This window comes from Bidens hawaiensis, unplaced genomic scaffold (assembly GCF_021521415.1).
Source record: "Bidens hawaiensis isolate Kalapana, Puna unplaced genomic scaffold, B.hawaiensis_p1.1 tig00012472_1, whole genome shotgun sequence".
NCBI lineage: Eukaryota > Viridiplantae > Streptophyta > Magnoliopsida > Asterales > Asteraceae > Bidens > Bidens hawaiensis.
The window spans coordinates 485,089-498,992 of NW_027492020.1; the positions used below are offsets into that span (position 1 = coordinate 485,089).

Sequence of the window (13,904 nt, forward strand, 5' to 3'; positions counted from 1 at the left end):
CTGATTGAGACAAAATAAAATACGAGTGACTTAATTGGAAAAACTTAAAACTTTATTACTATTCTATATAGTTGTCCCAAAGAAGAATGATAAAATAAAGGTAAAATTTCCAAAATAGGTATTTTCAAAAAAACAAGTTTCAAGTTTTAGGTATAATTTGTAAAAAATTATAGAAATAGATATTTTAAACTAGTCATGACGATTAGATTCTCGGTGTCAACTGGTCTGGACGACCGATAATTTACAAAACTCCGTGACGACTAGTAGTTTACAAAACTGGTCGTGACGACTATTTTAGGCTAAGAAAATATCATGGACAAGTATTTTGAAGCACTAAACTTGTCGGGACGACTATTTTAGGTAAAAAAAATAGTCTGGCGAGTTTTTATGAATTCTTTTTGTATTTTTTATAATATTATAGTAATTTTATTCATAATTAATTTTTCTTTTATAATTTTTAAATTATAAAGTTTTACTAAAATCCAAATACACCATTAAGACGTGTTTTTTTATCTACGTGCCGACATAAATTTTATTCAAAACCGAGCAGGTAAAAAGACCTTGATATAAATTTGACATGTTCAGTTTTGAATAAATTTTATGTCCGCACATAGATAAAAAAAAAAAGCATGTCCCAATACTCTAGTATATAAACTTTTTCATTTTGTAATATACGTGTTTCCTATGGCATCAGAACGAAACTTGTAGTTCTTTAAAGGAATCTTAACTTTTAACGCATTAAATGCTAGTTAGAGGTCAGTGAAATGACAGATTCGGTACTCATATTTATAATAATGCACATATCTATCATTGATGCGCATATCTTCCAGGCATGGTAAATCTTTTGGTTATACGTAGGCTTCTTTTGTGTAATTAAACCTAGTAATGTTATAAATAATCTTTTTTCTGGTTTTGTAACATACATGTTTTCCGTGAAATTGGAGGAAAACTTGTAGTTCTTTAAAGGAATCTTAACTTGCAATATATTAAAAATTAGTTAAAATCTTGTTTCGCATTGGTGCCGTCTATATCCTAAGGAATAAGAGTTTGATGTTCATCATGAGGCATTATGTGGATTTAACATGCGTAGTTACGAGCTATTTTGTCATTCTAGTCTTGGCTATGTGGGTGGTAAAGACTTTTGTCTTTTGTGAAGAATATCAGAGTTCAAATTCTGATATTAAAGTATAACCATAGGAAGTAGATGAACGCGTGAGTTCTTAATAAGAGAAGCAAGGAGTCCTTTTAAAACTTTGTTTGATATTATTTAACTATTTATTTGTTGGTTCCAACCCAACAAATCTTAATATTCTTTTATTCCTCTTGTGTTGCTTGTTGAAGCGGGAGAAAGGAAAAAATCAATGTTAGTTTATTAGCACAATAACGATATTTTAACAACTTCAACTAAAATATTAATAATTAAGTCAGTTCTATTAAATACATTCCGAAACCCTTTTTAGCAGGCTAATGACAACATAACAAATTGTATAAACAAGTTCAACCAGCTGCTTAGCTCGTTTATGACACACAAAACATGTTTAATTATAATGCTAAATAGGTTGATATGTTAACATGGCACACTTATGATCCATTTATAATCATGTTAATTATGTCTAACAATTACTAATCGTGTTTAGTGAATTACATAAAATAATCGTGTTTAAAGCATCGTTAATTCATCTTATTGAACTGACTATATAATCATGTTAAACGTATTGTGAGTTGTTATTTGGGTCATTGAACTGGTTACCTTTAATTGTGTCAATCTTTGTTTAAGGCACCTATTAAAATGTCCGAGTTACTGTTTAAAATAATGGCACGTTTAGTTAAGCGTGACGTGTTTGGGTGTTCACTAGTCGTTTTAAGCTCGCCGTATATGATCCACACGACGCGTTTTGTCAGTTCTACCAAGTTACTAGGTGTTTATTCATTAATATTGACTACCAAGTTACCATGATCCAACACCCACAAGAACAACATGACAGCCGGAATTTATATCTGACTCTTTAACTGATTAAACTAATTAGTAGATGACATCTTGATCCAGCTAATATGCTTACTCCACACATATAATAAAAAAATGTATCATGGAATATATGGAACACAACAAGGTATAATGGAATATACGTCTTTTATAAGACTAGTAATATATATGTATATGGTTTCAACAGATCTATGCTTATATCTTATGTAACAAGATTTTATTTTTTACATTGTTTCAAACTTATTTGAGTAAACATTTACAAGGATATGTGAAAATTTTCTACTTTTTTATTTCATTTTAAATTATATAAAATGTTTAAACAACTTCAACTACACCTTTCAAAATCAAATTACAAAATAAATTACTGGCTACCCTCTAATTTGCATATGCTTATAAATAAGTTTCAAATATACCTTAGACTGATGTATTTGGCTGTTAATGAAATAATGTCACACCATTACAATTGTCTCACTATTATACCATACTAACTCCTTTTTTTTTTTATAAAACAAATCATAAATTATTTTTTAGATGGTGTTGTTGAATCATATTATAAGTGTGAGGTAGAACCAATAAATAAACTAATCCTTTCTTTTGTGTACCCTATTATCAAATACCTAGATGGTTCCTTTGGGTACTAATACTTTAATGGAAAAGCATCAATATAGACATGTTTTTATTTCTTGAACAATTTTTGTTCAAATAAGCATTAGGGTATGTTTGGTTGAAATGAATGGAATGAAGGGGAATTGGAATGAGAGAAGAATGGAATGGACAAAGGAATGAAATGAATCTTATCATTTATTTGTCTTGTTTGGTTAATATATGAGAATGAAATGAATAATTAATTTATGTTGTTTGGTATCCGAAAATTTTTTTAGGAATGAAATAGAAATAATAAAAATATTCCTATCCCAATGTATATATATTTTTACAAAAAAAAAAATGAAATGGTGACGGTGGTGGTAGCTCTGGAGATGAAAATGGCGGTGGCGGTGGCGGTGGCGACGGTGGTGGTGGCGGTCAGGCCACGGGGGTGGTGGTTGTGGTGGTGGTGGTCAAGCGATGATAGCATTAGTAGTGATGGCGGTGGTAGGGTGGTGGTGACAGTGTGGCCAGGCAGTGATAATGGTGGTGGTGGTTATGGTCGGGTGGCGACGGTGACAATGGTTGCCGTGGTTATGGCGACGATGGTGGCGGTGGTAGATTTGGTGGTAAGGTCGTGATGGCGACGGTGGCGGTCAGGTGGTGGTGGCGGCGACGGTGGTGGCGACGGAGGTGGTGGTGGTGACGGTGGCGGTGGTGGTCAGATGATGGTGGTGGCTATGGTAGTGGTGGTGGTGGTGGCGGTGGCGGTGGTGGTTAGATGATGGCGTTGTTGAGAAAGTTGGTTGAATGAGGAATGGAATGAAAAAAAAAGAAGGGGTGGGAAGGAATGGTTTTGACGGAATGAGATTTCATGTGTAATGGATGATTTCATTCCATTGTGCAACCAGACACCTCTTATTTCATTCCCACGTAATAAATCATTCCATTACGCCTGTCATTACTGCATAACAAACGCTACCTTAGTTTTTACATTTACTTAAATCGGTAATTTAAAACAACCATTCAGACGATGACAAATAAGCAGAGACGGCTTCTTCACAACCCACATTTCAATAAGACACCCATAATTTAGCTAGCCCCTTTATATCCCACAAGGCACAAGCTGGTAATCCTACTCCTCACAGCCAATTGAACAAATGTAAAAGTCGATGTTACTTGTCTCCTTCACATCCCACACTCCAGTAATCCAGCTCCAGCCCACACGCCAAAAACCCGGTTCCTCTACAACCCGCTTAAAAATCAATGCCTATTTAAGCAAAAATTGTTAACACAACAAAAAATGATTTACCCTCTCTTTAAACATTAACTTAACTATGAGGATGAAGTGGGAACTATTTAGTTTAATAGTCAAATCCAAAAGAATTACACTTTTAACCTTTAAATCACATTTAATTAAGTTTAATACTCAAACACATATCTTTTTGTCATCCATAATTTTTATCCTCACCATGAACAAAGGTTATATCATCTTATACTAGAAACTAATAAAAGAATTACCACTTTTTATAAAGTAAGGTTTAAAGTGACATAAAAAGCATCTTCAGTTGAAAAACGGTTGGTGAGTACAACAAATAACAAACACAATGATGCCAAATGTGGTTTTTAAATCCTATGTAGACTTTTGTATAGTTTTAAGACTCAAAACACTCCATGATAATGACATAGAAGAACAAGTACAAACTACCAGCTTTGTTGTCTTTGAAGTTATACAAGTTGAAATTATTTAAATAGACTTAGTCCCATAGTTATTCACTCCACCAATTGGCAAATCTTTGTAATCGCCGGCGGTCGTTTAAACGTTCTTCTATAAATACCACAATCCAACTTAGTTAATGGTTCACTAGATCATGGACAGGTTGATCAGTTTAGAGCCGTCAAATGTAGTCGTTATACGGATCGAACATGGTCAGAAGTGTTATGGTGAGTTGACTTTGAAGAATGTTATATACACTATGCCTGTGGCTTTTCGGTTGCAGCCTGTGAACAAAGATCGTTACACGGTTAAACCGCAGTCGGGGATTATATCTCCTTTGACTGCTTTGACTGTTGAGATTGTTTATACCTTCAAAGTTCAGGTGTTCCAAGGTCAGTTCCTTATTGTGATGACTCTTTCTTGTTGCATAGTGTTGTGGTCCCCGGTGCGGCGGTTAAGAACCCGTCGTCGACCCATGATTCGGTCCCGAATGATTGGTTTGCTGCTAGGAAGAAGCAAGTGTTTGTTGATAGTGGTATTAAGGTTATGTATGTTGGCTAAGTGGTGATGGCTAGTCTTATAAAGAATGGATCCATGGATGAAATAAGAGATGTGCTAGAGAAAAGTGATCCTAGTTGGCGAGCGGTTGACTCCGTTGACGACGAAGGTCAAACGTTACTCCACTTGGCGATTAGTCAAAGTCGAGCCGACCAGGTTCAGTTACTACTTGAATTTGAACCCGATATAGAGGCTCGTAACCGGTTAGGTATGAGCCCACTCGAGGCTGCATCAGCCTTGGGTGAAGGTTTGATTGTGGAGCTTTTACTGGCTCATCGAGCCAGTACAGATAGGTCAGAGTCATCCACATGGGCCCCAGTTCATTTAGCAGCTCATGGGGGCCATGTGGATGTTCTGAGGCTCCTTTTACTTAAAGGAGCTGACGTGAACATGCTTAGTAAAGACGGGAATACCGCTTTACACCTGGCGGTGGAGGAGCAGAGACGCGACTGCTGCCGCCTGCTATTAGCTAGTGGCGCACGGACGGATATCCGTAACGCCCACGATTATGATACTCCGTTGCATATAGCCACGACTCTCGGAGACGATTACATGGTCAAACTTTTACTCCAAAAGGGGGCTTACAAAGAAATCCGAAACCAATCGGGTAAAACCGCGTATGATATCGCGGTTGACCGGGGACACACGAAGCTTCTCGACACACTCGGGCTCGGTGACAAGTTATGCCTAGCTGCAAGAAAAGGTGAAGTTAAAACCATTAGAAGGATTCTGGAAAGCGGAGCTGCGGTCAAATGGCTTGACCAACACGGATGGACCGTATTGCATCGGGCCTCGTTCAAGGGCCGGGCCGATGCGGTCCGGTTTTTAATAGAAAAAGGAGTTGACATTAATGCAAGAGATGAAGATGGTTATACACCCTTGCATTGTGCTGTGGAATCTGGACATTTGGAAGTACTTGAACTATTGGTTAAAAAGGGTGCTGACGTGGAAGCGAGAACCAATAAGGGCACGACACCTATGCAGATCACGGAGTCGTTGAATTACTCGGGCATCAAAAGAGTTCTTGTTCAAGGTGGTGCCAGCAAAGATGAGTTCACTCAGATTAAGTATAAAGCACCAGCGTTTGCGCGTAAAAGTGGTGGTAAATCGGATAAGAAGAAGACTCGAGCGAAAGCGCTTCGCAGTAGCTTTGATCAGTCTTCTAACCAGTTGGTTGCATTATGAAAACTATAAAATTACTTTTATGTTTTTGATGATTGATGGATTTGTTTTTTTGAATAGAAGAAACTCATTTAATGTGTTAGTTTTAATATGAGCATAAAGAATGATTATTATATGTTAATATTCTTGATCTTTGTTTGTAATATGGGGAACTGATCTCTCCATTAAGGGTATTGTTTGCAGCATGTATACATGTTATGTGCCTTCGGAAGTTTAAAGGGTTTGTTTTGCATACGCTAAATGCAACAATGTTTGCTATGAAAGTGTGTTAGGTCTTTTAATAGGTTTGACTCATTTAACAAAAACAATTATGAAATTAACTGACTTTGGCTTGGCAATGGTGTTTTAAAGTTTTAAATAATGAAATTGCAAAATCCTTAAAATTATCTTAAGTTAATCGAATCGAAGCACACGCTTCTAAAGTTTTAAGATTTGGAGGCATATTAATTGTCTTTGGAGAAGACAGACTATTCCAAGCCATCACTAAAAGAAGCGAAATATTATCTATTCGGTGATTTTATTTCCATAATATTAATTGTCATTTTAGTTTACATGTTAAAAGTGTAATTGTAGATTTTTTTTTCACGTGAAGATGGGATCGTGATAATAAATCACAAGTTACTTTCTGGAAGCATTTGTAAAATGGCCCAAACGAGGTTTAAAGGCCCACTAAATCTTGGAGTTTTCAACTTTAAAGAGTGTATTCAGTTGATGTGTTTATCTCGTTAATTATTTGGTTTGAACTTTTTAATTCGTTTATTTTTTGTTTTCTAGTCAATTTAACTGAACTGAATTTGTTAATTTTGTTTTGTTCTTTAGTATAAGTCGCTAAACTCGTTCAACTAGTTGAAATGATTATTGATTTTGTTTGACTGTTTATTCATTTTTATTAATTACATGACTTGAATACTATTGAAAAGCTATACTTAATATGATATTCGATGTGTTAAACTATTGTTTTTATATAATTACTAGGTTATAAACCCGTGTATTACACGGGCTTGAAAAATTAAATCTCATTCATTACCTTATTATATAATTACGGTTATTCAAGTTGCATAATCATGTACAAAAAACACATAAACTCTTGAAAAGTCATAAGAGCTTAAATATGTAAAAAAAATTGCTTCTAATTATATTGTTGTGTTAGTTTCAACATATGTTTCTGCAGAACTAACAGTTACAAGAGTTTTTTACCAAAGAATTCAAATTGAGAATTTAATGATATTAAATTATTAACCTTCCATAACCAACAAAAAATAAACTTGTGTAGCTTACTTCATGTTTTTTTTCTAATTCATGCCTTAGGTTATAAAATTAGAGGCAAAAACAACTGTATATTTGATAATATTGGCGAAGAAAGTGTAACACTAATAAAGTTATAGACATTTTATCACAGTTTTTTTCGGTTTCAGGCTTGCATTCTATTAACATATATTACTCAATTTTAACAATATACAAGAAATTAAACAGTTATAGCGAGTTTTATATTTGTGTGTAACTGTAAAAAAGTGTAAAGAAAACATGTTCGAAACCAAAAGTAATACTTTTCTTAAAATTAACCAATCTGAACCTAACTTGTACCGATCAAACCAATTCTTATGTGTTGCACCAACTGATACGACCCGTCATTTTTACCAGTTATAAGAGAACACAAGTAGCAAATTTGACTCATTCACTTAGGTCAAATACAAGTTGAACTTGCCCGAAGTGTTCCAAGTCATATTAAAAGTGGATCTGTTTCAAATGAAACTTGTTGTGACCCATTACGTAAATCAGGGTAAAAAAACTGTTGCAAATATTTTATTCACAACAAATAAGTATCTCACTGAAAACTAAACCATCATTTTCTCCCACATATCAAACAATTTTGAGATTCTTTTATAAAATATAGAACGCATAAAAATCATAATAATAAACAACCAACTTAAAACAAAACAGATTAGTATTTTGAACACCCTACTCATGATTTACTCCTTATAATGATTTTATATAAAATCGGTTTGCAACAACCATAATTATAGCCATGTTCCTATAATTTATATTAGTTAAGTATACTTTATGACCTTAACTTGTATGATTATTTTTTTTAAATGAGTGTTGTGCTTATAACAAACAACACGATTTCATCACCATCAGGATACTCTTCCGAGAAGATATGAATTTTTCTTTATAAATATAAATGGATATCATCAAGGAAATAAAATTCATCATGACATCAGTGTATTTTAGGGATCAAAACAACTTATCTTCTATATCAGTTTGGCTCGAAACTCCAGTTGATGCAAGTTTATGACAATGAATAAGCACAATAAATTTCACTATTAGTTAACATATAATCGTTAATGTGACAATAAACCCATCAGCTCACCTTCGCCGGAAACCGCCGCTACAGTCGCCGGAACAACTGAACAGTCGCCGGAATCTTCACTTTTGAGCTGATGTGGTTTACTGATAAAAATCGGACTTCCCGACCTGTGATCTAAGATCTTTTCGGTGAAAAACTTCATTTATATGTCAGGAATACTTGGTTAAAATTTGAGACCGATCCGACGGCTAGATATCCAGGAATCTTTGTGTCTTTGTGGGTGTTTTACTCAAAAACGGGAATTGGGTTAAGTGTGTGTTTTGATGGTGGAGGCTATGGTGTGGAGATGTATGAAAATGGAAAGGATTAAGGTTTTAAGGGTATTTATACTCCCTTAAGCCCATGGACCTTAGGCACATCTTTTCTTTTTGGTCCATAATTAATTCCATCTAATTAGCCTACTTATCCTTCCATCTTTATTAATTTATTTCTCTACTAACTTAAGTAACTTTTACATCTTAGATAAATAATGGATTAATTATTTATTATTAGAAATTTCGGAATGTTACAACTAGACTGTGCTACTACACGACTGACACACTTATTGTTGTGTGAAACTTGTTTGGTATTTCTCGTTTTAAAATTTTTGTTTTTTTAATTATTTAGGGAAAAATTAAAATATAAAGGGAGACAAAAATTAGAAGTGTGATAAGAATTTGTGACAAAAAAAACCTCTAAAAATTTAAAAAAAAAGTCATAACTCAAAATATAAATAATAAAAAAAAAAACTAAAATGTTCCCCCGTCGTTATCGTTTAAGAAAAACGATGAAATGACACAATGCCAAGAAAAAAGACACAACAACGAAAATAAACAAAAAAACACGATGATAAATAAAAAAAGTTGCAATATATCGCAAAATATAACACAATTCCGAACAAAATATAACACAGTGTTTAGTAATATAAAACGATATCAAGAAAAAAAGACACAATATTAAGAAAAAAAAAGACACAGTGGCATAAATAAACTCAAAACACAATAATAAATAAAATGACAATGATTTTTTTCCTCAACATTGTTTTTTTTAGAACTAGGAATACGGTAGAAATTTTTTTGTATTTTTACAGTTTTCGCTGTTTTATTAAATTTTTAGTCACAGTTTTTTTTAATTAATTTTCCATTATATTTTTTGAGGGTTTTTTTTTTCTAAAAAGTCATTCTCATTCTTATTTTTTTTCTCCCTGGCCGGCCCTAGGGGGCTCGGTGGTCGACATCCCCCGACCCGACACCCCGCCATGCTTGATTTTTTTTATAAGTTTATGTATTTTTATGAAAAACGATATATATATTTAATGCTCAAACTGAATTATACAGTAGCTTGGTCTAGTGGCAAAGGGGTATAACTACTAAAAGGTTATGAGTTCTAATATCATTTAAGACATGTTTATTTGTTTAAGCCTATTTTTATACAAATGTTTTTACGCAACTCAAATCATAACCAGGTAAACCCAATTTAAATTAAAGTGTATAAATCTAACAAAATATTTTTTTTACTTAAGGCTCAAAACATTTTTCGTATTCTAGCCAAAAAAAATTTCAAATCTCGAAGACGGCCCTGCTCCCTTTATAAAATAACCTAACTCAACTATTTAATGTATATAGCTTCACACATCGATGAAGTGCCTTTGAAGTTTGAAAAGTCGTTTTCATTAAACCTTTTAGCCTTATGTGATTAATTATTGTTTCTGTATGCATGTATACTTTAATTTGAAAGTCATTTAATACACGAGCCAAATGGGAGAGAAGACAAGTTTGCATCGTAAACACGTGTTTTTAAGATCCAACAATTTTTTACTACGTTGGGCTAAATAACCATTTTTTAAATCATTACAAACGTACAAGTTACAACAAAGTTGGTTAATATATATATATTTCACACATTATAGCTAGGCTTACATATTTTAACTCCCATAAAATTAATATTCTTTGTGAAGATCACAGTCTCCGGTGCATGCAGGATGATAATCAGAACCACCTAATGATTTTGTCACTCAACGTACATTCTGTTATCCAAAACAAATATATATAACAAAGATCACTGTGAACAATAGATATCTGTATAATTTAATATTTAAAGTAATTAATATAACTACGTACCTTTTGCTTGTAAACTAATGCAAATTTAGTAAACTTGTGTACTTGATTTGGGAGCTCAAAGACTGATCACTAGTCCCAAGTCCATTGTAATTACCACAAAAGCTTGATGGTGTTTCTAGGTTTTGACTTACCGAAGAGTTGATAACTTGCTTTTTAGTTAGCAGTTTTTCTTTTGTCCGGTCTCTAGCTCTTTGTCTAGCCTCAGCCCTTGAGCTTTTGACAGACTTGTGTTTTTGTTTCTTGTTTTGTCTTTCTTCTTCATCTGATGATCTTGTCATGAGAATCTCTTCAAACACTTGACAATCATCACCAAGAGATGAGCAGTGTTTGATTTCTTGAAGCAACTCTTTAATTGCGGCACCGGACTTGGTAAAGAGCCAATCTAGGGTTTTGCTTGCTTTGTCAAAACCTAGCAAATCTTGAAGACAAAAGAACTTTCTTCCAACATCCATGGACATTCTCACCCTCCCATCTCTAGGCCCTTGAGCCGTCTCGATCTTTCTACGGCTATATTTCTTCGTGTTTGTCACTTTGTTGACATACGGATGAATTACTGACTCTAAGAGTCCACTCTGGTCATCGTTCAAACTTTGTAACCCTAATCCTTGACCAATAATATCGTCTCTGACGGCCGGAGGAATTAGATCAGGAGTGTTGGTTTTCTGAAAAAAACAATCTCCGTTGACAAACTGGTTGTTAATATTACTATGGTGGTGATGGTTCAAGTGAATAATACCATCGTTATCGAGTTCAAAGAAATAGCTAGAAGGAGAAAATGCATGGGTGGATGAAGGAAGTTGTTGAAAAATGTTTGCAGAAAACATGGAATATTTATTTGGACAAATTAAATTGGAAAGAAAAAAAAATACGTTTGGCAATAGGTTCATTAATTCATGTAAAGAAAGTTCGAATATGAAGAATGCATATGAATTCCCTTTTATGGAATTGGTATAAACTTTGTATTTCCCAAAAAAATGATGTAAAAATGTACCGTGTACTATGGTATCATAGGTCATTGTACAAATAAAGCACGTACTTCATAATTGTCTCATTTCGTACGTTGTTAACAGTGAAAAATTAACCTTCTCTGACGATGAAGACATACAAGAAGATCTGAGTTTCATTTGCTGATCGACTTAATCAATATCTACATTGGGCAGTGAATGAATGTCCTTATGTCAATGTCCCCCATACCACCTTATCCAACCTTCAACCAAAACCTCTATGGCACCATCCTCTTTCAATCCCCCCTCTCTCGCCAAGCAGCTAACAACGTCCAACCACCACCACCAACGCTATACCCTTGCAACCCAATCAAGCCGGTGTCGAGGGTGAGGGACGCCAATGCCCTCACCAAAACATTTAGTCTAAGAGAATATATACTACGATGACTATGATTTCAAATTCTTTTAGCGTAGCTTGTGTGAGGCCTTGTTAAATGTTAGATAGAATCTTTCATTTTATCGTAGGGTGTGAGTTAAATGAATGTGAAAATCTTTAATCGTAGGAAGAATATTCTCACAAATTTTTTTTTCATACACGTATTAGTATAATAGGTTAGAAACATGCGTAAGTCTATACTATATATAATGTGGCAGTGAAGGGTAAATTAAGACGGTAGTTTTAAGAGATTTACAAATTTTAAAGCAAATGGTACAAGAATAAAGAAGAACAAAGTATTCTTTCTAACATAAAACCACGTGCATTCCATTTTTTTTCAAAATATTTACAACATTTATCCCTTAACTTTAATTAATTTTTGTAAAATTAAAGAATAGTTACAATTTTAATCCTTCATCTTTTATGCATATATTCTTTATATTTTCACTTTTAACCCAAATTCACCCGTGATTTTTAAACGGTCATAACTTTTTCGTACGTTAATAATTTTTTTTAGAAATTACACCATAAAAACGAGCATTTAATTATCTATAATTTGAGTATGATATTGTTATAGTTTTTTTTTCAGTTAAAAATAACATTTTACGTATATGTATTTGTGGTTCGGTTTTGATGGTTTTAAATTAAACTGTGAGTCAAACTGTTATTAAGGCTTTTGTCATCGAAAATTAAAACCGGACCGTTGAAAATTTAACTCAGCAAAACCAAACCATTAGCAATGGTTAGGTTCCGGTTTCGTTTGTACTTCGATACTAAATTGAGTTTAAAATAAGAATTATTAATCTACCTATACCAATAAACGGTTTAAAACGGAACACTGAACACCCATAACTCTATTACGTGATTATCAATGTTTGTGTTCCCCGCTGCATCGCGCGGGCATTCGTCTAGTTATATATATATATATATATATAGTGTGTAATAATTATCTCATAAATTACTAAAAAGTTTCAAAACTCTCATGCAATAATTATATTATTTCTTTCTTTCAAAACTAATATTGTGTAGAAAACTCTCCGACCCAAAACTTAGTGGGAGGGAAGGGCGGTGTAGGTGTAGCAGACGTTTTACACCCAAAACATAGCCACAACGTTGCCACGACGGATGTCAGCATAATTATGTGTCCAATTATCAACAGAACCTTTCAAAACAAGAAAAACAGAACTTTTGTTCCAACAAATGTCAAAAGATCAATATATTTATTTACCATGATAATGACCTTTCATATCAAAAGATCAATATATTTATTTACCATGATAATGACCTTTCATATCAAAAGATCAATATATTTATTTACCATAATAATGACCTTTGATAACTAAGTAGTGCATGCACATTTATTTACTTTAATAATACTTAATCCCAGTAATCATTTTACAAAACTATTGTAAAAAGCTGAAACCCCAATAAAATTTCTAGTGACTTTTATAATTTACAGAAGTGTTTCTTGTTTTGTACTATTCTCATTAAAATTTTCAAAAACTTTTATTTTAATTTATTTAAAAAATACTTTATTAATTTCTTTTAAAACGATTCTTTTGGACCTTTCAAAAAATTGTTTTAAGTAATCTTAACTATTAAATATTGGCAAATAAAAGTTTACACTGACAGTATGGCTGATGACGGTCTCAATTTTTAACATATTTATTCTTAACGGTGTGCGACTAACAGAATCCGAACGCTGCTAGTTGTAAATCGCCGGAAAATGTTTTTGGTTGGAAAACTCATTTTTTTTTTGCCAAAAAACTCAATCTAAACACCACTACCACTAACTGACTCACCGCCAATGACACCAAGTAACCCGCCACCACTTGACCCTCACCAATTGACATTGATGGTGGTTCTAGGGTTTCAAAGACCTCAATAATTGAGGTTTTTTACTAGAAAAATATCTATATAGGCTCGGTCTAAGGTTAAAAAAAGGTCTGAGAAGAAAATGTTGAGTTTATGGCAAAAATTGTGATTTTTCGGGGGAAAAGCGTTTTTTTTGTCAGCATGTAACTAACGCCA

At 33.5% G+C, this 13,904-nt stretch overlaps 1 protein-coding gene and 1 pseudogene across 1 annotated transcript; one reads left to right on the top strand and one right to left on the bottom strand.

The window, feature by feature from the left end:
- The first annotated feature begins 4,160 nt into the window (after nucleotides 1-4,160).
- Nucleotides 4,161-6,029, top strand: LOC143541139 (protein VAPYRIN pseudogene; annotated as a pseudogene).
- Nucleotides 6,030-10,507: 4,478 nt separating this feature from the next.
- LOC143541177 (transcription factor DICHOTOMA-like) lies at nucleotides 10,508-11,317 on the bottom strand. The gene has a single exon (XM_077034065.1). It carries the CDS (start codon nucleotides 11,315-11,317, stop codon nucleotides 10,508-10,510), a length of 810 nt encoding a protein of 269 aa, XP_076890180.1.
- Nucleotides 11,318-13,904: the final 2,587 nt, after the last annotated feature.